This window comes from Leuciscus leuciscus, assembly GCF_965113295.1.
Source record: "Leuciscus leuciscus genome assembly, chromosome: 19".
Lineage (NCBI taxonomy): Eukaryota > Metazoa > Chordata > Actinopteri > Cypriniformes > Leuciscidae > Leuciscus > Leuciscus leuciscus.
In genome coordinates this window covers 7,428,358-7,452,315 of record NC_138743.1, presented here as the reverse complement: position 1 = coordinate 7,452,315, position 23,958 = coordinate 7,428,358, and the positions used below count along the sequence as shown (strand labels likewise).

General features: G+C 38.3%; 1 protein-coding gene across 4 annotated transcripts in view; it reads right to left on the bottom strand.

Annotated features, from left to right (window-relative positions):
- The window catches only part of klhl29 (kelch like family member 29), a 275,637-nt gene that overhangs the window by 54,522 nt on the left and 197,157 nt on the right, over positions 1–23,958 (bottom strand). For all 4 annotated transcript variants that reach the window (XM_082148568.1, XM_082148567.1, XM_082148569.1 and 1 more), the window contains 2 exons: positions 19,374–19,570; positions 15,248–15,507 (listed from right to left, as the gene is read on the bottom strand). In XM_082148568.1, the coding sequence (XP_082004694.1) occupies positions 15,248–15,507; positions 19,374–19,570 (457 nt within the window). The remainder of the gene's footprint in view (positions 1–15,247; positions 15,508–19,373; positions 19,571–23,958) is intronic.

The following is a 23,958-nucleotide window of genomic DNA, read 5'->3' as shown; positions in this document are numbered from 1 at the left end:
TATCAAACATGCCGTTCACTTTCTTCATTCCAGGCGATTGTTATGAAAATATTCGTACATTGGAATGCTATATATACGCGAGAAAGTCCGTGTCTTTTAGACTGAGGTAGTGTGTTAGGGGTTGCTATGGTGAGGACTATTCATGGCCAGCTTGTTTGTTTAGAGTCATCCTCAGTGGGGCTTTTGCTCACGTCAGCGTTAAATGCTGTAAACACGAGTTGACAGGGACAGCAGCCAACCCGACCCCCTCACCTCTGTGCTCACAACGCATTACATAAACATCCGTAAAATAAAACAGACACGGGCGGTGTGAACACCTGGGCTTCTGCTGTCTCTCAGAGCGAGACGTGGAGAGATTTTACCTGATCTGACCTTGACAAAGTACTCTTACTATCTATTCCTCATTAAAGGCAACCTTTCATAATGAAACTGCATATTCAATAAGAAAAAAAAAAGAAAGAAAGTAGGACGACACTTAACTTTATCTACTGGGAATTTAATGGATTGTGAAAAGTACGTAGAGGCTGAAGGTCAAAATCACCCGTGAGAGAAACTTCATGTATCCAAATGCTAAGGCTTCATTAGCAAATCTATCTGTAGTTTCAATTATTGCTGTAACTTTTATTATCTTAAACTTTTAATGACTGCATTCAATATTGGATTTTAGAAAGGCTGGATATACTACAACAGAAAACTAAAAAATATAGAAAAAATATAATCGCTACCATGTCCATTATTGGATATTATTATTGTTGTTTAAATTTTTTTTATAAATAGATAAATAAATAAATTGCAATGTATTTAATATTGGTCTATTTAACCAATAAAATAACTTTAAACAAGCAAACAAACAAACAAACAAACAAACAAATAAATATCCATTGAGCTAGTTGGCTATTTATCAAAAGAAAAATATAAATGAAAATATACAATAAAAAACTACTAATAACCAATATAGCACCAAGATGGACATTATATCTAGTTACAATAAATCATGCACAATAAATCTAGCCATTATAGGTCAATAAGGTTTTCTTATTTTATGATGTCCTATATAAGTTTGAAGTTGACATCCCAGCATTATTAACCCAGCACTGAAAAATCTCTCGTCATCCCTTACCCAGCATCCCCAAGCAAAAACACTTTATTTAGCAAACAATAGAAGGCAAGATGCCAGATGCACACAACGGCCCGAGAGAGATTTCAGAAATGTGTGCCAGCGCTCGGCACGGCCTTACACGTACTTGCCTAAACCATCTCAAATGTGTACCGGATCTGAACTTTCTGGTTTACCTCACTGCATTGGCTAGACGTCTGCCTTTATGGAATGTTAAATGCTCTGTGTCATATGTGCATCATTTGCATACTGATATAATAACCGACATGCTCTTTTAGCATATGTCCCACCAACAGGACCACATATCGTTGAACTGTTCCATGATCCCGACTGTGAGATCAGGGATTAGGGATCCCAGTAAGGATCTGATCTAAAATAATGTCACGGCAGATGGATGCTCCCCTGGCGCCGGCCCCGTTCCCCTCCCCTCAACACACTCCTGCCAGCGGACGGTTTAGCCGACCCAGCCAAACCGCTTTGGACTGGTTAGAGAAAATAATCACGATCTCCCGGCTCAACCGGGCCGCCGGGACCAGATGAGGGGGGATTTGAGCTCCATAAATCTGAACAACTAAACTGGTGCTCGTAGGCTCCTGTCTTGTGGCGGCCGATTAAATGATAGCGGTAAAATATGCAACCCTCCAGATGAGACGAAAGAAGCAGCAGCAGCTCAGCGGTGACAGATTTCACCCTGAGGAAAGAAATCACAAACTCAGATGAAACTAAGATGAAGAATTCCACTGTGAGCCAGACTGTGTGTAGCCACCAGCTTTTAAACGGGACATATACCCTGAAATCCACATATAATGTCAGTCAGAGGAAACTTCATAAAAATGTTTTAATTTTGCAGTACAATGTAAGTGGACCTGTGATAAAATGTTTTATTAATTAAAAATAATAATTATACCATATTCATTTTAATTCATATTAATAAAAAATATTTTATTAAACACACACACTTACTTTACTAATTAACTTTACAATTACTACCTATTAGTTTTTTTCCCAGTATTTTTTATCAAATAAATGCAGGCTTGATGACCATAAGAGACTTCTTTCAAAAACATTAAAAATAGTATGTTTCCAAACTTTTGACCGGTACTGTGTGTGCGTGTATATATATGTATATATATGAGTGTGTGTGTGGGTTTGTATTTCAACTTGTTAGGCTCAATGTTTGACTAAACATGACAGATATGTATTATATTGATAAATATAAAGTGAAAAGAAATATATAAAGTGTTCCCTGATCTGTATAAAGTTGAAAGCCCCCAGGAATGCTTAACAATTTATTTCTTTATTTGGTTTTTACAGCGAAGCAGCCGTGTTGGGCTGTTTTTACCCTCTCTGACCTCTAACCCAGCACACCACGCTATAGAAGCGCACCCATCACAATTATTCAGCCATAAACAGCACCAGGGCAACTCACGCTAAGGGCATTATCTGCACACAGACACTCCTCCCACACACACATCCTGTATCTCTGCCTCATCTATATTCATGTATCCAGCACCTTGTGCTTAGACTCCTTCCAATGCTAGGCTCAATTTGTCAATGAGCTTAACGACGCCAATCTCCTGTGCATTAAATCAATGCTAAAGGGATCTGACATCCTCCGCTTAAACTGGACGCTTCGGTTGTTCCTGACAGACTTCATCAGGAGGGCGTGTCAGGGTCGGATCTGGGAATCAGCGTTAATTCATACACCTCCGCTTCCCAGTGTGGGAAAAGCGGATGAGTCCCTATCCTCTATCTGCTGTCTCGTAGAGCTATTTGTCTTCGTGTCCAGGCATGCCGCTAGCGCATTTCCCTTCTGTCATCCGGGACCTCTGGAGACAGGGGTCCTTCTATTCCTGTCATCAAATTGTCAGGTGTTGATCACCATGGGGAGGTGACGGGCCTTTGTGCTGTACGCATGAGAAGACTGGAGATCACACAATGAGCTCTCGGCAGCAGAAATATACATTAAGAAATGCATGGATTATGGTTAATGGTTATGGATTTTTATAACTGTATAAATAATAATATAAAACAAATATATAAATGAACATTATCAAAAATAATACTTTTCCATGTTTTTATATTTGTATACATTATTATATACACACACACTAAACGTGTTACTTGAAAAGTAAATCAGTATTCAAATAAAACATTTCTAGATAGAAAATCTAGATATTTTTATAAATATCAAAAATATATCAAATAAACATTTTATTATCAAAGAGGATATCAAATCTATCTAGATATAAATCTACAATTTTTAGAAATATCAAAATATGTATGTATATATATATATATATATATATATATATATATATATGTGTGTGTGTGTGTGTGTATATATATACATATATATATATATATATATATATATATATATATTTACACACACAACATTTTATTTTTTTTATATTTTTTTCTAATACAATCTTGTGTGTATTCATACTTACATTATTAAAATGTGTGCATGACTAAAATCTTGAATTTTTATAAATATAAATGAACATTTAAATATTAAAAATATATTTTCTAATATATATGTAATATATCAATATAGAGCATACACTTATATGTATTTTAAAAGTAAATGAATACCTAAATTTGACCTGAAATGGCATGCAGTTCACTTGTTCACCTCCACCAGCAGCACTTTACAAAGTTTTATGCATTAGCTCGACTCATTCAATATGCAAGAGGTATCGGCTTACTAGCGAGACATGGCACGGTATCTCACCTTCCTGTCCCAGACACAATACTTACACACCTCACCGGCCACATTAAACCTGCATGTGCAACATCAGCTCGAAAACTCTCCGACCTATGAAGACAACAGTAGTGAACGCATCAAAGCACAACACACACAGCGACTCTAGCGTCAGGGCTAATCAGTCTGACGGCACAATGACAGAGTCTAAGCGTGAGCCTGCAGGGGGCCGTTCAGTGACAAGAAGAGCCCATGGAGCAATTCCCAATTCCAGCCGACAGACAGGCAGCAGGAGCAGCATATGGGTGTCTATTGCTCTGTTCCAAAACTAAGTGAGCTGCCTAACTAGGCTAGCATCCTAACCATCATGGATCCTCATAAATGACTGATTTGAAACAGCAACTATGTGCCACACAGTGACAGCACTTCACATGAGACTCACTAGTGATTCCAATACAGACCTTGGTCTGTTGGTATGCTAACAGTGCAATACTCAGATCACTATAAAAATACACAAAATGCACAAATACTAAGTAAAATGCAGAATACGTTCAGTTTTTAACGAAATAAATGTTTATTCATCAACAGTTTTCTTACTTTTTGTAGATTTTTTTTTTCACTGTGCTTGCTGCAATGCATTATGGATTTGCATTCTCAGTGAAGGGATACTGCAAAAAAATTATTATTTTTCTTGTGCTTCATTTCCAGTACAAATATCTAAACATTCTTAAACCAAGATACTATTACTTGAGAAGCGAAACGACATAAGATAACATGTCTTGCTTTCTGAAAAATGCATCAAAAAATATATTCTTCCTCAGTATTTTTGTCTCATTTTCCGGTACAAATATCTAACATCAAGATACATTTACTAGAGGAGAAAATCACTTAAGATATTAAGTCTTGTTTTCGAAAAAGTGACCAAAATGTAGTAACTTTGTGCTTAAAACAAGAAAAAATGTCAGCCAATGGACTAAGAAAAATAAATTAAAATTGAAGGGAATTATTTTTCTTTGCAGTGTACATAAAATTGGTCCAAAACAAGGCATCTTAAGAGGCGGTATATTTTTGGGGCAAAAGCCTTTCAGTCGGGAGCTCAAAGACAATATCTTAAAAGACTGTCTCTGTTGGCAGCTCAAGTTTAGGAACAGAGCAAATGTGTGTGAGAGGCCTCATGTTGTTTTTATGCAGAAGATATCGAGTGTGGAGAAGCTTTATTTAGTCTCCCTTAAATATAACATCAGCCAGGAAGAAAGAAATGAGCCACTGAAATATTCTCTCACACAAGACAGAGGAGTTCAGCTGGGGGGTATCCTCTCATGAGAGAAACAGTAGCGAAGGGAGGGAAGAGTCTGTGCGCACTGAAGCGAGATTCAGTTGGCCTTATGTCTGGCTTTCAGCTTTTGAAAGAGTGAACACAACAGAGTTATACGCACAGGAACCGAACCTGACTTACCGTCTCAATGAAGCTCAACAGTGACGGGCCGTTTTTTCAGCAGTCTTGGTTCGTTAATTATTTTTCTCATTTATTTCCTTCATTCTGTATGCACAAAATGCCTTCAATAAATAGTTCTAAGACATGAACCAATCCAACCAGCTCTCAGAGGAACGACAACATTTGATTCAAACCAAAATCATAAAAAGGAGCTCTAAACTAATGAACTTTTCCATTAAGCATTGGATTCAAATGAATAAAAAAATTACAAAACCGTGTAAACCCAGCACACAAAAATATGTTCTAAGAATGTTTGGCTAATGTTCCTATTAAGTTATGAAAATGTTATTTCTGAATGTTCTCTCAACATTCAAAACATCCATTAAAAATAAAAGTTATTATTATTATTTTTTTGCTTATGTAAAGATTAAAGGAACATTCCATTTTATCATTTTGCAAACATTATGGAATTGTTACTTCTGAATGTTCTCTAAAACGTTCTGAAACAAGTAGTAACATTTAAAAAACATTAGAAAAACGTCTAACTAAAACGTTTCGAAAAAGAAAAAAAACGTTCCATGAACAATGCATAATAATTTTGAGAACATTATTAAAGACCAGATAACGTTCTATTATCATTACTGGAGGAATTTTTGCTCATAACTTTTAGAGAACCTTGCCAGAACTTTAGCTAAAGTCCTGTTAGCTACTTATTGGCTTATGTTAATTTATTACTGCTGTCAAATCGATTAATTACAATTTATCACATCTAACATCAAAGTTTGGGTTTGCATAATATATATATACACACACACACAAACAAACAGACATAAACAATATATATAAATAAAATAATCTCTTAAAATAATATATATATATATATATATATATACTGTATATATATATATACGTACACACACATATTATGTAAACACAAGCTTTTATGTTAGATGTGAAATTGAATATATTTTAAACTGATTCATTTATATATGAACCATCCACCTTATTCACTAAAATGAATAAATCTTCCCAGTGCAAAATAATAAGAGAGTTTAGGAGAGCATGTTTGATTATTGGCTAACGTCTTTGCATTGTAAACTCTAGAGTATGTCTACATAGTAGACCAAACTCTTTCCACAGGCCAGAAAGATATTTTTTTTATGATGTGAAATTAAGCACTCGTATACTTAATATCAATAATATAAAAATCTAAAGACTATGATAACCAGCCTGCACATTTTATCAGCAAATGATAATAAACTCATGCACTTCACTTCTATATATTACTATACTAACAGTTCTAATTGAGACTAAATGGTTATTTTGAATTGTTAATAATCCAGTCTGCATGTCTTTATACTCCGACTGAATGCGGGGTGAGATTGAAGCCCTCAGTAACATCTGCAAATTCAACGAGTTCTGATCTCATTAAAAGGCTGAAATGGGAAGATTCTCCTCTGCCCTCAAGTCAAACATGACCCCGGCAACTAATGAGTGCTGTCTGCCAGGACAGAGCATCAACGCTGGTACATCCATTGTTATTTTCTGACTGCTGAATTAGATCTCCCTGCCGAGGGTGAATGCAGATTGCCCCCTTGTGCAAAAACCATCATTAAGCATTCTTTTCAGCTGCATATTAGTTCTCTCCTCAAAGGAGATGCAATTAATCAACCTTCTTTGTCAGGCGGCCTCACCGTTCGGTCACGATAAAGCGTTGTGCGAAATCAACCAGGGCGTTTCTTTAATGGCTTCTTTGCACGGGACTTGGCGGGAGGGGAGGTGTCTGTAATTGAAAGCATGTGGGTCGGACTCTGGACATGCCGTGCTCGGCAGGGCAGGGGCCTGATCTTTAGCGGCTCCAGTGCCGTGCTGTTAGCAATCTTGGGAAGTTTAGTCAGCGTTTGAGTGACGGAGTCACTGCTGCTCGGTCCCGGCAGGTGAACGCATGGCACAGAGAGGGAGGTTTATCAAAGCCTTTGCCACATTCAGTTTTTTGTGCTTGCACATGAAGTTTGAGTGACTGGAGGCAGTCAGACTATGAAGCTCGCTTTCTCTTTTGAACAATGTAATCTTAGCCTACAATAGGGGTGTCCAGTTCTGCTCCTGGGGGGCCACTGTCCTGTCCTGTCCAATTAAACGCACCTGAACCAGTTTATCAAGGTTCTACTTGTGTAATCAGTTCTTGACCCGCTCCGAGCGGGAGTCGAACCGTGGTCTCCAGCATGGGAGGTGGGCACGCTAAAGGCCAATTTATACTTCTGCGTCGAGTGTACGCCGTAGTGTACGTCGTAGGCGACGCCGTCGTGAGCATTTATACTTCTGCGAATGTCTGTGTTGCTCTGCAGTTACACCGCCGAAACGCTAGTTGGCGCGGGTGGGTTTTAATGTTCCACTGTGTTTACATTCCTCGCGGCTGTTTTGAGTTTAGGTTTCTACGAGCAATGGCGACTGAAGGAGTCATACAGATGGCTGTATTTCCGCACTTCTTCAAGCAATCTCTCGGTCACTTGGTCTATTTCCATGGCTCTTCACTGATCTTCGGAATTTAAAAATGGCGGGCGGGCGGTGCAGAGTGCAGAAGATCATTCCGGAAATGCGTAGGTGGAAACGCGATGCTATCCAGCCGACCAATCACAGATCTTGCAGTCCGCGTCGCCGCGACGCGTAGTTACATTTTTGAGGAGGTGCGTGTCAGGGTACGGCGAAGGGTACGACGTATGGTACATGTCAATGCGTTTGCTACGCCGTACCTTCTACGCGCACCCGACGCAGAAGTATAAATTGGCCTTAACAAGGGCGCTAAAGACCGCAGACCTAGCGCACCTTTTGAGGCCAGGGTAGTGAAGGTTACACGCACAGCTCTTACTGGCCTGCGTTCGTTAATCTCACCCCCCTAAACCTCACTCTCATCCGGGTCACGGCACCAAATAAAACTGGACTTACTCGACTCGCTCCGAGCGGACTCGAACCGACGTCTCCGGTGTGGGAGGCGGGCACACTAACAAAGAAACTAAAGACCACAGCTGTTAGCGTCAGTTGCTAGCGCCTCTTGAGGCCAGGGGAGTGAGGTTTACATGCACAGCTCTTACTGGTCTACGTCCGTTAATCTCAACCCCCTAAACCTCATGCACAGCTCTTACTGGTCTACGTCCGTTAATCTCAACCCCCTAAACCTCACTCCCATCTGGGTCATGGCACGAAATGTAACCTGTCCTACTCTACCTGCCCCAAGCAGGACTTGAACCGGCATCTCCAGTGTGGGAGACGGGCACACTAACAAGGAAGCTAAAGACCGCAGCCGCTAGCGTCAGTTGCTAGCACACCTTTTGACGCCAAGGGAGTGAGGTTTACACACAGCTCTTACTGGCCTACATCAGTTACACTAAGCATACAAGAAACTTCCAGGAGGAGTGTTGAGGTAAGTTGAAGCTAAACTCTGCAGGACAGTGGCCCTCCGGGAATGAGTTTGGACACCCCTGGCCTACAGTATCAGACCGTTCGAAGCAAATTTGATGCACAGGGCAAAACAGTAGAGTCAGGACTAGGGCTGTCACTTTTGAGAAAAATCTAATTTGAACGGGTATCAAATATCAAGCAATGTATTCGAATATATTCGAATATCTACGATTTTCCGGACTATAAGTCGTTCCGGAGTATAAGTCGCATCAGTCAAAAAAGCGTCATGAAGAGGAAAAAACATATATAAGTCGCACTGGACTATAAGTCACATTTATTTAGAAATTTATTTCACACAAAAAAATATAATGTTACGCACGGGACAGTTCTCCGTTACGGATGTGAGCACTCTGAAAGCGGCACTAAAAGACTGCTTTAAAACTTTCACAGAGACCTCAAGCAGAAAGCCTGTCTTTAAATTTAATTTTGTTTTGTATTAATTGTATCTTAATTTTAATCAATGTTTCATCAACAAATTGCCTGGATTTAATAAATAAGAAGTAAATATAATAGAAAATATTTAATCACGACATGGAGGCGCCGGCGTGTGAACCTGGAGCTTGTCTCATAAATTAACCGAAACTCAGAGTATACGGTAGCCTACTTGCCTCACAGACCTGAGACATATATAGAAAGCTTGAAATGTCTAACTCAACTTTTAAACAGACCAATTCAAAACGAAAGAAAACAAGACTGTTCTCTGCTTATGTCATCCGTATGAAATGTGCATTTCTCTCTGGCGCGTTCACTACTGTGAAGATCGTGAGTCAGCATCATCAACTTCATCTTTGCAGCCGACACTGACACAGAAAACACTTGTTTATTAGTAAAAAATGTAAATGTCTCCTTGCTATATTTGACATATTCATAGTCATTACTTTTGCCGGTTCTTTGTGACAGCTTTTAGGTGCTTTAAAGGGGACATATCATGCTAAATCCACTTTTTTAGCCCTTAAATGCATTTTGTTGTATATTTGGAGTGTTTAGAAGTACAGAAAAGTTGAAATTATTCTCTTCAGGTGCTTCGTTGATATATTTATATTCTGTTTTGGTCAGATTTTTCAACCGGTTCAGATTTTTCTGTTCGCTATGACGTTTTTTGAACTATTACGTCACAGTATTTGCAGCGGAACTGCCAAATAAGGACATTGACTTCCGGCCCAACACTTCCAGCAATCCGCCATTTCTCGCTGCAATTTTGTAGTCCAAGCTAAAGGATCCAGAAGTTACGAGAGGGTAAGTTAAAATGTTTGGTTGTTGGATGTAGTAACCCACACGCTTCATTACAACGTCTAATGTAGATGAACTGCCGCACTTGTGACAGGGCGCATGTATAACTGAAAGAACGAGCAGAGAGAGAGAGAGACCCGGTCGCGCGTGCGCGCACTCTCTCTCTCCGGAGCCAGGCGAAAGTGTAAACAAGACTTCACCGTCTCCAAACTAGACGCTGTCTTGCTCTCTCTCCCTCGCACATATTAATCAAAATAAATCGACACGGTGGTAAAAAGGTCGGAAGACCAAAGTTTCATGTGTAAATACAGTAACACACCATTGCGATACATACATCCATATGAAGACGTTGTTCTGCAGGTTCGTCGTCTTCATTTTCATCTCGCTCCGGCTCCAACTCTGACTCGAACATGTAAGGCTGGCTGGACAAGTCTTCCGTTGTTGACATTTTGTTAATAACGTGTGAATAAAACGTTTCTGTGCCGCTAGATAATCGTATCTCTGCTATCAAACTACAAAAATGGCCGAACGGGGTGGAGTTGAACCGAGTGTCACCGCTACAACCTGGAGAGGGGGCGGGGTATGAAGTGTCTCAATTGTATTTAAAGAGACCGCACCAAAACGAGTTGCTCTCAGACGCACATCAGAAAAGGGGTAGAAAAGGGGCCTGTGGAGCTATAATAATGAGGAATTCAGACCCAAGCATTGCAGTACCGCTTTATATAGACTACAAATGTATGATTTATATGTAAAAAGGAATGATTTAAAAGCATGATATGTCTCCTTTAATGGCAGCGCCACCCTTACATGTTACATGAACACGCGCGTCACCACCGCATCAGCACCGAAAACATGGAGATTTTTTTTTCTTTTTGGGGGCATTTTGTTTGTGTTCAATCTTTCTCAGTTGTCTTTAGGTTAATGTTTCTTGTTTCAGTTAACAGTTTTTCATTTGTTTTCAGTAATTTTTTTAGGGGTAGGCTATCTTGTACCGTCGCGGCTGTAGACGGTAATGTTTTCTCTTGGTTCATGTCAGTCAGTATGAATTAATTTTGATATATAATCCGGAAAATACGGCACTTTACCATCTACGGTGTAGAACCCAAAATATTTCCAGACACTACTTTTTAGATGAGTTGGGGTAGAATTGTCCGATCAGGCCAATAAAAAACTAACGGTCTAATCATAGACTGTAAAAAATGCGGTACACATGGCACTTTAAAAACCGAATCGTTTATTTATAGTTCGATTATGGATATTTTACGTCATGTTCGAATGCATATTCGAATATCGAATAAAAAGTGACAGCCCTAGTCAGGACATACACGTTGCAATTGGGGCTTCAAAAGAGGAAGAACATAAGAACAATGAGAAAAGTGGTGGGGACACATTGTAAACTTTATCAGTTTGCCTCAAGAATATTAAGTAGTTGATGTAATGTTTGCCCAGTAATTGTAATTTGCTGATAGCAATCAGATTGTCATAATTAACTGATTCACAGGAAAGTCGGCACTGAAACTGTATGACTTGTATGTTCAATAGAGCGTAACCGTTACTGCTCACTTTTTAAGCCACTTTGGATCAAGAAGTAAAGTAATATAAAATAAAGTATGAGCCATAGCCTTTGGTTCTTTCCTGGACTTGTTCCCCTCTCTACACTCCAATTGTTTCCAATCTCTTTTCCTACTGTCCAGTGAAGGTGAGAAAAATCCTCACAAAAAAATTCACACAAAAATGTTTCCATAGGGATTTAAAAAATAGCTCTGAGATAAATCAACATTGCAAGCTTTTATTAAAAATAAAAATATATAATCTGTTGATTATAAATATAGAAACAATATATCAATAAGAGGCAAAATAACAATGAGTCTATTGTAAATTAATCAAATATATACAAATACACACTGCAATTCAAAAGTTTAAATTAGGTTAGATTTTTTAATTATTTTGAAGGAAGTCTCTTCTGCTTTTATTTGATCAAAATACAGTAAATACTGTAATATTATTACAATTTAAAATAACTGTTTTCTATGTGTGAATGTCCGCTGCTGTTCATCATAAATCAAAAGACAAAAAAAAAAAAAAAAAAAAAAAAATTCACTCAATGTTCTTGACTTAATAGCTTTAATCAGGATTAATCTATATTTATACAAATAAATATGTCTGTCTAAAAGAATGAAGAATGATGTAGCCTATGCAAGAATGCATATATCATTAATTGATAAGACCATGTTCTTGTTTCTTTATGAGAAGTGGTTGAATTTAATTTTAAGATAAAGACATGCTATCTGTCACAGCAGTTTGTATGTTCAAACCTTAATATCATCCATATTAACAGGTTAATAGATGTTTTCTCCAGGAGTATATAAGGGCCAAAAGTCTGGCTGCTTGAGAATAGATCTGTGTGTTCTGAATGCTTCAGTGAACCCGGCTGATCCTTCTCATTCATTAGGCAAGTGTTAAAACACACGGCTAAACACTGAGTTCTTCTTTCATACCTCTGAATGACATATCTTTCTCAATCCAATTTCTTCCCACAGTCTCTCATACACTAATCCAGATCGGAATGAGTCACGTGACGCCATTAATCAGCCAGTCCATCTAGATGTATGACTACTGGACCAAGGACAAAAGAAAGATCATTTACTAACATTAGGACAGGCTGATCGTTCACATCTTATGCAGGAGCTCGGCGACGGTCCCAGGTGTGCCGTAAGAAGCTCTATTTTAAGCTCGGCTCTTTCCCCAGCGGCTCGCGCGGGCCCTTGTGTTACAAGCACATAAAAAGCATGTTGACTCACTGTAATAAACTAATGCAAATTGTGCAACGGCGTGAAGGATTGCACAATAAAGATCCATACATCACTGCGCATGGAGGTCTGGCGGCTGTACACAGCGCAACGCGCCGCCCACTAATTCACCACTAATTTACCGTGAAGCATAAAAGCTGTTATTTTTACATTATCTATAGTTTCGGCCAAAAACGATTCCCATCTCTCGTCCATCTCAGACCGCCGGAGCATGTTTGTAGAGCTCCACGAACAAACGTTTGCTCAGAGCAACAACAAACATTTGCCTTAGCGTTTGTGCATCGACTGTGACAATTGGAGCTGATATATCCTTAGGAAATGTCAGTGGATTCAATCAAAACGCTTCCATCGGGGTCTGGAAAGGGGTGAAATTCAGTAAAAGAGAGAGACAGACAGAAAGATTGTAAAAAATGCATCCGCATCCCAATGTTCCAGAGTTGTTTATGAACTGTGCGCAGTCGCGGGCCGTTTTATAGCGGAGAGAAACTTGTGGTGGTGCATGAGTCTTTTTTTAAGCAGCAGCACTGTCACACATGGCTCATCCATTTCAGACAGTCTCAGCACCCCATCAGTACTCCAAAGGGTCTAATGTCATGCCACACGGCCCCTGAATATCTGATCTCGGCCACTGGCTCCTGCACGCTTCTTTGCTCCGCTCTCTCTTATTTATGTTTGCTGCGAGTGGCCTGAATGTATTCTTCAGGGTAGCAGAAATAGAAGTGCAAGGACAGCAAAATGGTGTTGACCTCTTGTTCTCGGGGTTCCGGGAAGCCAAAACTTCTTCAATGTGGAGAGAGATTTGAGAAAGCCCTATTGAATTGTCTAGCCCACCGCAGACAGGTCTTTTGATCCATAAAGAAACAAAGGCACTTCAGGGGGCCTGAACCCTTGGTGTTTCTCAACAAAAAAAGGCAAAATTCAGCTTTCACACAGAGCTACAAAACTGAAAGCAGTCACAGTGCTAAATAAAACACAGCTTACTAAGTTTTAAGTCTCAATGTGAACAACAGACAGTAAAAATTTATAAAGTACAGTCTTGGTGAATTTATCAGACCATTTTTTTTTTAATAAACACTCAATATCTGTATGCTGGATAAGAAATAGATTTTATGGGCACATATAACAGTGGGTAGTTTTTATCTACACTGGTTGTGTTGAATGGTTTTGATTCACTAAAAAAAAACGGTTCATAAGAGACATTAATTTGGGAATCGGGCTGCATTGATCACTCTGTATATATTTTTTTTATTAACTAAAAAAAATACAAGTTTAAGAGTCATTTCTTCAGGAATCAGACTGCACAATTTGTGCCATTCATTTTTTATTCACTAAAAAGAATCAGCTCATAAGAGTCAGTCATTCAGGAACTGGACTATATTGGTCACTGTATATATATATATATATATATATATATATATATATATATATATATATATATATATATATAACAGTCATTCGCTCAGGAATCAGACTGGTCACGCTGTTTTCTGATTAATATTTTTTGATTAATTAAACAAAAGGGTTAATTTTTTATTCTCTAATTAAAATCATTAGTTCAGAAACCAGACAATGTAGCTTCACTACATGATTTTGATTCACTAAAAATAATAGGCTCATAAGAGTCAATCGTTCAGGAATCAGACTACATTGGTCATACTGAATGCTTTTGATTGATCCACTAGAAATGGCTCAAAAGAATCAGTTGTTTGGGAATCAGATTACATTGGTTGTGCTATATGTTTTTGATTCGCACAATTAAATTTTTTTGAGCCAAATTGAACAATTGAACCAAACTAATTTGTTTGGTAATCACACTATACAGTCTGCTCAGTGTGTTTTTGATTGATTCACTAAAAAGAATCAGCTCTTAAGAATCATTAGAACTGCATTACACTGGTTGTGCTTGGTTTTTGATTTACTAAAAAGAACCAGCCCAAAAGACTCTTTTTTTTGCTTCACTATAAAATAACAAGCTCATAAGACTCATTCATACAGGAATTGTATGTTCCAAAGCTTATGGGTTTGGAAAGACACAAAAGTGAGTAAATAATGACATATTTTCACTGATCGAATTTTCATTTGGTCGAAAGCCAAACGCATGGTTTCAAAGTTATCATCAAATTTTATAAAACCTTTCTAAAAGTGAAGGCCAAATATAATAACCCACTCTCGGAAGTTTTCCTCAGCATTTAACCCATTCAAGTTAGTGCACACACATTTGGAGCAGTGAGTAGTGAACACATACACTGCAAACCGTGGACACACACATTCGGAGCAGTGGGCAGACATGTTTTCCTGTGGCGCAAAAAATCGAACCCGCAACCTTCGGGTTACCAGTCTGACTGTCTGTGTGAAATAACCATTAGGCCACGACTGCCCCCAACAGTGGAGGACAAAAGGTAGTTTTACAGCACACACACTACTTTAGTAAGTAGCTTGTCAAGTTACAGATTTGAAACAACTTCACACACACACACATGTGAACATCTCACCTGCACTCTATTGACTGGGTCCTTCTTGGTCCACTTGATGACGGTCTCATAAACCAGCTCCTCTGCCTTGGTGTTCAGGCTGTCATTGGACAGGTAGTTGTTCAGGTCTTCTTTGGAGACGCTGAGGATCTCGTCTTGTCCCGCCACATCAGGGAAGTTCTGCAGCGCGTAGGCCTTGGCCATGTTGTGTAGCTCAGTGCAGCACATGGCCTCAGCCATGGCCAGAACCCCCAGGCAGTTTGCAGCAGTCAGCTGCTTTTCTGAAGAAGAGAACAAGAGAGGCGCTCACATCCATAAAAGATCACAGCACAGAGGGGACGAGGGCTCTAGCAAAGCTATCTGTGCTGTATATCTCAAGGCTCCAGAAAGGGGCCCTGCTTTAGGCATTCCGGAGACGAACAACAGAACAAATCAATTGAGCTCAGTGCAGCGGGTTGGGACGGTGTCCCACGGATTAGAATGGCAAGGTGAAGCTCATTTTTAGTCCCGCTGAGTCAAGTCTTAAAGTATTTGACCAAGCGGGTGCAAAGGTCCATGTTTTAAACAAGGCAAGTGTGTTTTTGTAAGTGGAGAGCCCTACTTTACACCGCAAGAGCAGAATATGAGTCAGAATAGTGTCGTGGTGAATGAATATAAGTCTGGATTGCCAGTCTGAGTGTTTTCTTAAGAGACTCTTACGAATTCAAATTTGAAAAGAATAATTAAAGCTGCAGTCTGTGACTTTTGGTGCTCTAGAGGTTAATAAAACAGAACTGCATGTGTCTTGTGGAAGAACATTGTAGCCGGAGCTACTTCTCTCTGTTTATGTCTATGAGTCACGCAGGTACTGAGATACTCCACAGTGGAACGACCCGTACCAGTCTAAAATAGTCCGAATATAAACATTTATTATAGGTGTACTGTAGTGATTCAGGATAAGAAAAAAAAACATGGTTTGGAAAATGGATTCATGATGTACTCAATTACTATATACATTTTGTAAATTTGAACAAAACAGCAGCAAGACTGCAGATACTAAATGTAAGATTAATTATGATACAAATAGTGTGCCTATAGAAAGAAAGAAAGAAAGAACAAACATACTTGTATATTTTTTAATTTAACATTAAGTATATTAATATAAAACTGGTTTAAATTGTAATATTTGTAATATATATATTTATTTTTTTACTGTATTTTTGATCATGAGCATAAGAGACTTTCAAAAACATTTAAAAAGCTTACAGACCCCATACTTAATCTTGTCATATGCCTGCATTTAAAATAGTTTAATGGGTCATTAAAAAATATTGGAACAGTAAAAAAGAGCAAAAAATTTGGATTTCGTTAGGGCAATGTATTTATATTGTTTACAACTTTAACGGAAAATTGTAAAATATTGGTACAGTACAATGTGCTAAAAAGGTCAATAAAGCATTTATAGCATTTATTAAACCCCTTTGTCAGATTTACGCATTCCTTACAGGTGGTGTAAAAATGCTGACTTTCTTCATTCAATTATAACAACGCTCACTGTGAGCAGAGCCATAGATATAGAGTACTAATATATAATATATAACTCGCATTATATAAAGGGGAGGCTCAGGCGTCAATAAGTGACGAATAAGTAGCTGGATTCAGCCTCATACTAGACAAACTGCTTTAACAAAATCAAAATTGAGCACTTTTTATTGTACCAATATTTTTATGAACCATTGAACTTGGCATTTAGGACAATGCACACTGAGCCGCCTGTGCCATCAGTCCATTTCGCGGCACAGTTTCTCTGCCGCCACAGACTTAAATTCGTTAAAGCGGACATAAGACCTTGAAATATGACATTCTGCCCTACTAAAAGCCAAATTTTGAACAGTTTTTACTGTAACAATATTTTTTATGGACCCTAGAACTTGGCAAATAGGGCAATGTACACAGACGTATTGTTCCATCAGCCCATTTCACGGCGCGGTTTCATGGTCGCCACAGAGGATGTGGACATAAGGCCTTTATTCTGCTCTAACAAAAAATATCTCTATTAATTAAAGCACATCCATGCTCTCATTTTTTCCTAGTAAGTAGTAAGATGGCAAAAACGCAAAAAGGAAAAAGGTTATCAACAAATTGTAACGCATGAGCACGAAAACATTTTTGTGTGCACGTGAAAATGTATTGTGTGCACGCAATAGTTTCTCGCGAGCATTTCAATTGTCATTTTTAAATTCAAAAACTATAAACGTCTTTTATTTTATTTTATGAAGTAACTGAAATTGAAACTTGTGCTTGCTGCAATGCAAAATGGTTTGTCTCTGTCGACCAGAATCAAATGAACAGATGCAACCTGATTCAGATAAGAATCATAAACATAATAAATGTGGACGGCATGAAAGCACTCTGACATGACATCGGTGTGACTGTGCAGGTCTTACGCAACCCAATTTGTCTCCAAAATAAAACATAAGAGTACAAATTGTTGTTAAACTGGTTCAGTGAGCGTCTGGTGGAGGCAGATGGGCTTTTATTATGTCTGTGCCTTTGGAGGGAGGCCTGCAGCGTGCCATCACCAATAAGCCAAACGGGCCACTCGTCTTCTTCCACTCCCGGAGGAAGGAAAAATTATTATTTTTTTAGGTGAGGTTTCTGCCAGAGGCCATAAATGGCGTGCCGCAGAGATAGACCGCAGAGCGAGGCTTATGCCCGGCCTGGCATGAGTGTATAGACACGCTCTGAAGTTTCTGAGTCAACGGTGCTGTGTGTGGCATTACAAACAGCAATGCCCAGCACTAACACATGGGCTGCACCTCACTATCAATATCACTTCAGCTGATGTAACCTCTTTTTCTTAAACCGATTTTAAAACACGCTCTGGTAATAATATGCGCTATTGGAATTCCCAGACTATGTGCCTATTGAGATATATTTCCAAACCTGTGCTGCCCTTATTTCAACACTCCCTCGCTGGACTTAATCAATTGTTTTGTACTTTAGTAACTTTGACATGCAATCACTTTTTTTTTTTTTTTTTGCCCAAAGGCACAAACCAATCTTCAACCTGTTGTTTCTGAATGCATTACGCTGACTTTCATTTGTTGGGGTCTTACAGACACTTCCAAATATACTCGACCATTTCTGCAGACTCGAAAGAAACAAATCAATAAGTGATCTCAATGCCGGATCAAATGACCGTTTAAAACAAAAGTTTGTCTTTGTCCGCATTCTTAAGATGTGCAGTATATCAATGGCAGCACAAACCTCAGCAGCATGACTCTTTCATTAGTTAACATTCGCTGAACCACTTCTGAGATGCTCCACTAGCATTATATATGAGTGTTTCTTCAACTAAGAGCACTTTCATGTCATTTTTTATGACAACTAACATATTTCAACATTTGTTTTCTTTTTATTACAAAGAAAGTCACCAATTAAACCATCTGGAAAACTTTTCCACCATGTCTTTGACATTTATTTTTGTTCAAATGCCTTTTTATTATTTTACCCATGTCCCAAACTTTCAACCATCAAATAGATTTACACATTTTAAGACTGAAAGGCTGAGGCAAGGGAAAACAATGAATAATACAAATATATATGATAGTTTTAAAACTTTCAAACTATTTCATTACAGATGAAAAAAAAAAAACGTATATTTTTGCTGAATAAAATTCTTTAAAAAAAATCTCACCGACTCCAAAGTTTTTAACAATAGAATAAATGTGAAAAATTCTTATTGTGCAACATTTCCAATCAATCTGGATTTTGTAAAACTATTAAAAAAGTGCGCAAATAGGATTTATGATCCATAAAACGTTAGCTTTTTATTGCCTGTTTAAGAGAGTTTGTTGTCTAAAGGTTCACAGTGAAGAAACACTCATACTTTCTTAGCCTAAATTTTTCCTCATCTCCTGCCAGAGCTTTCCTCACTCTGATGGTCACATCGGACGCCTACATGCCATCTGAACTTCCCCCATATTTGGTATTGATCGGAATAATCAGTGCTGGATGAGATTGAGACATTGGGTTTGACATTTCGATGCAATTGTTCTCTGACCTTTATCCAAATGAAAGAATACATCATCCTGCAGAGAGAGAGAGAAACGCAGCTTGTACATGACTTCATCTGATGGATGTTGGGATCTTTTGAGTTCCGTACCTAAGAAAGACACGCAGACTTTGCAGAAGGTGTTGAACTGGAACTTGTTGGCGGCCTCCAGCAGGGTTTTGGCGTTGGCCGAGTGGATGACCAGCGAGCCGGTGTAGACGAACTCCAGCAGCAGCTCCAGCACATCTGCACCAATGTTAGTCATCTTCAGCTCCAGCTTCTCTCCAGTCCCCGTCTCTCTGGACGACCTGACGACACACACGCACACAGACGTACACCAAACACACAAACACAGAGGTCATGACCTAAAGGAAAGCCTTATGGCATACCCAAAATCCATTACAGGATGATTCTATGCAACGGCTGCCTTTTCCAGTTTGATAAAGTCATTTTTAAAGGGATAGTTCACCCAAAAATGAAAACTATCCCATAATTCACTCACCCTCAAGCCATCCTACAGTAGGTGTATATGGCTTTCTTCTTTCAGCTGGACACAATCGGAGGTATATTATAAAATATGAATAGAGCCTGAGTTTTTGAAGCTCCAAAAAGCGCATCCATATTTATATCCAAACATCCATATTTACAATTTTATAAACTGGCTTATAATCACTGGGTTCCGATAACAGCCGTACGTGAGTCTCGTTCCAGCGGAAGAGTGACCTCTGACCCGACGCATGACGTAGGATGTAGGAGTAGTGTAAGTTTAGGTGAAAGTAGACGACTCTCGTGGTTCAAACTAATAAAGCTGGGCAACAAATTCAACTTTACAAATCTTGTTTTAGACTTTTAATTTGTTTAGTTTTGCTCTATCCTCTGCGCTTCCGCGTTCAAAATACGTCATGCGTCGGGTCAGAGGTCACTCTTCTGCCGGAACTCGACTCGCCAGTGATTATAGTTTATAAAGTTCTAAATATGGATATTTTTCTGCATGTATTAACCCACTGGAGCCGTATGGATTACTTTTATGATGGATGGATGTGCTTTTTGGAGCTTCAAAATCTCAGTTACTATTCACTCCCATTATAAAGCTGGGAAGAGCCAGGATATTATTTTATATAAGTCAGATTGTGTTTGGCTGAAATAAGAAAGTCATATACACCTAGGATGGCTTGAGGGAATTATGAGATCATTTTCATTTTGGGGTTTAAAGTAAGTGTCTGTAAGAGTTTATACATTATATCAGATATATAATGTGTTCAAGTGTGAATAAAATGCATTGTGATATCTCAGGACAAATTAATACATTTTTCTATATTTTGGGGGAATAAGGTTTAAGGTTTAAGGAATAATTTGGGGGGTCTTAAATAAGGTTGGGGGGTTAAGGTTCACCCTAAAATGAAAATTAAGTAATTTACTCACCCTAATGTTTTTCTAATGCAGTATGAAATTCTTTCTTTTTCGGAACAAAAAAGGATTTTTTTTATTTCACTTTATTTTTCATTTTCAATATATATATTTTTTAAATGAATAATTATTCAAATGAAAATTTTTAATTTTATATTTATATAATAAAAAGTTTATATTTGAAAGGTTTATATTTATATAATAAAAGTATTATTTAAAATATAACTATAGACATTTACAAATATATATTATTTTTAAATTATTTTATTTAGATTTAATTTATTATCTTAAATAAATAAAATTAGTTTAAAGAGGAAACATATAGTAAAAAAATAGAGTAAAAACAACTTTTTAGTACTACACTATCAACTAAAATATACAAGACAAATAGTAAAAAAGATTTGGATTGGACATCAAAATGTGAATGTTAACTTTACATTAAGTAAATCCACTTCAAGAGCTAATTACTCCTGGACAGCAATGCCATAGAAATATACAGAGCGACCGCAAAAACGGAAGTTCAAAGACAATATTCTAAAGATGGCGGCGCCCTTGTTTTTCTGGCGCATAAGGTCTATATAGAGTAGAAAAATGGCATTCTCAAGACACAAAAAAAGATAAAAATACAAATCTCTCTATTAACACAGTAAAAGTTGGCACTAGTTATGCATTGTTTATCTTTTTTCTTTTCTTTTGTACACAAAAGGCATCCGTTTTGTAGAACGACCCTACAGGAAAAGCATAAAGCACAGATACAATGCACTCGGTTTTCTTGCATCTGAAATGAAACACAATCTGAATCAAAGAATGAAAGATGACACATCATCATGGCATGCTTTGAGGACGGGTGCAGGTGGCGCACAAATGCACAGAAAGAATGACAGGAGGGAGAAAGACATGGAAGAGGAGGAGGGCTGATATGCAATCTGCCTGTCCACGTGGAGCGATCGCACAGTAAACTGGCGGAGATGGAAGCGTTTCATTACGTTAATAAGATCCGTCCAGCACCCCGAGCACATTCACGACCTCTCGGTATCTGTGTGTGAGACTCTCAGCCCAGAGTTACCTGCCTGCTCATGTCTTTCACATGCAATCGCCCTGATCACTTCAAATAATAATTCCCATGGGGGGGGGATGGGGAATGTGAATAATGAGCAGCATCAGGGGTTTTATACTCTGAGTGAAACGATAATCCCCTGAAGGTCAAGGGCAGGAGGAGTGAAATGAATAGCCACGCAGCCGTTGATTGTGTTTTAGTGTCGGCTGAAGATAGCACTGATGTGTACAGTCACCAGATAACTGCCAGGCTACCAGACGGAAAGCCGATATACATGGAAAGGCCATTAGGTGAAAATTAGGTGATTTCTAGATATTTTTTCTTGGCTCAGTATCCAATACCGTGATGATCCGCCTGCAGGTTTTCAATGAAGCGGTCATTTCAGGTGATTCTTTTCCAGCTAATTTATTGATTACAGTGCTGGCCATTCGATCTAGCGTTACATATTTGCTTTAAATGTGATGGTGAGCTGTCTAAGTTTCATGCAATTCTAAAATCATCTTCCCACGGTTCCCGGAGAGTGAAAACTCTCTGCAAAATGATGCAATGTTTTAACAACATCAAGTGTGTAAATGCTACAGCATTCAAAACAAGCAGCTGGGAATGCCAGTGTTTCTAAAGCAAAATATTTCATCACAATTTCAACTTCTTAAAAGGGTTTTATTTAAAAAATGTTTTATATAAACTGTCCTTTTAGTCTACAACTGGATGCAGTGCATATAGCACACAAATAAAATGGCAAATACTATAAAAGTAATAATTACACTATATTAACATATTCTTAGTTTACTACTATAAGTGCACTTTCATGTATTTAAAGCTTCTGGATTTTGCCTCAAATATCAAAACAATAATCCAACAGATATAAAACTATAAAACTATAACACACAACGTAACTATAACAATGATCTAAGATAATGACGCTTTTGGGAAGCAATAAACAAAAAGAAAAGGTCATTTTTACATCTGCAGTACGTAGCTGTAATGGCTAGCTACTTTGTTGTTTATGTAATATAATATAATATTAATAATAAATATAATATAATTAATATAATATAATATAATTAGTGCTGTCAAATCGATTTATCGCGATTCATCTATTCTAAAATAAAGTTTTGTGTTTATATAATATGTGTGTGTGTGTGTGTGTGTGTGTATGTACATAGTCTCTGAAATTGTGGATTGTGATTTATTCTATCAAGGCCACAAAAAGCACCATAAAAGAAGTAAAAAAAAAAAAAGTTATGCACTATATTCCAAATCCTGTGAAGCCATACAATAGCTTTGTGTGAGGAACTGAATGTAAATTCTGGATCCCTCAAAACTCATTTTGAGGGATCCAGAACTGTCGAAGATCTTTTGTGTTTCCCGAAAGAAAGAAAAAAAAACATAATGGGGGAAGTAAACAACGATAACATTTTGGGGCGAACTACTTCTCGAATGTGGCCTGAGAAGACCCCATCTTCTTGCACTATAGGTGAAGTATTGTAAACACACTGAGTATTTTTAACACAATACTGGCGTAACTTTTGGCAACAATGACTTTGACAGGACACATAACCTGCAGCTTAAAAAAAACGTGACGGGAGGATACACAGACACACTGACGGACAGGGTGAAGACGCGTGGAGGATGGTGACAGTGAAGAAGAGAGAGTAAGAGAGAAGGGGACGTTAGTTCTGCCACAGGACGCCAGCAGCCATTCTTCTGGTGTTCCATGACTGGATCTTTGAGAGTGACCCCCCACCAAACCTAAACAAAGTCCCCGGTGTCATTTGCACTGTCAGCGTGGCCCTGTGCATGAACATAGGAGTGCGTAGGGTGTCATTAGTCTCCAATGATTGAGTACTTGAGGGAGGAGAAGGACAACTCAAGAGGAGAATGTGCAATTACGCCCCTGGAACTACAGCTGAAAAGATTAAGAAACGCCACTCCCTCCTGAAAAGCAAAAAAAGCCAGAGTTTGTTATTGTTGTCCTCTCTAATTGCCGTGGCGATAGGTTTTAAGATAATAGAATGGGATGTTGGTCCAGGGTTAAGTTATGGAGGTGATAGAGAGGAGAAGGGGGAGGGGAGGGGGGATAAGAACGGAAAAAGACAGAGAAAGAAATAAAACAAAAGCATGTTCATCAACCAGGTCAATTAGTGCAATCTGAATCGGCTGGAGTAGCAATTTGCTTTGTCTGAGCACTTTTATTATGGAAATCACTCTGGCTTTGGAGAGAGGTGCATA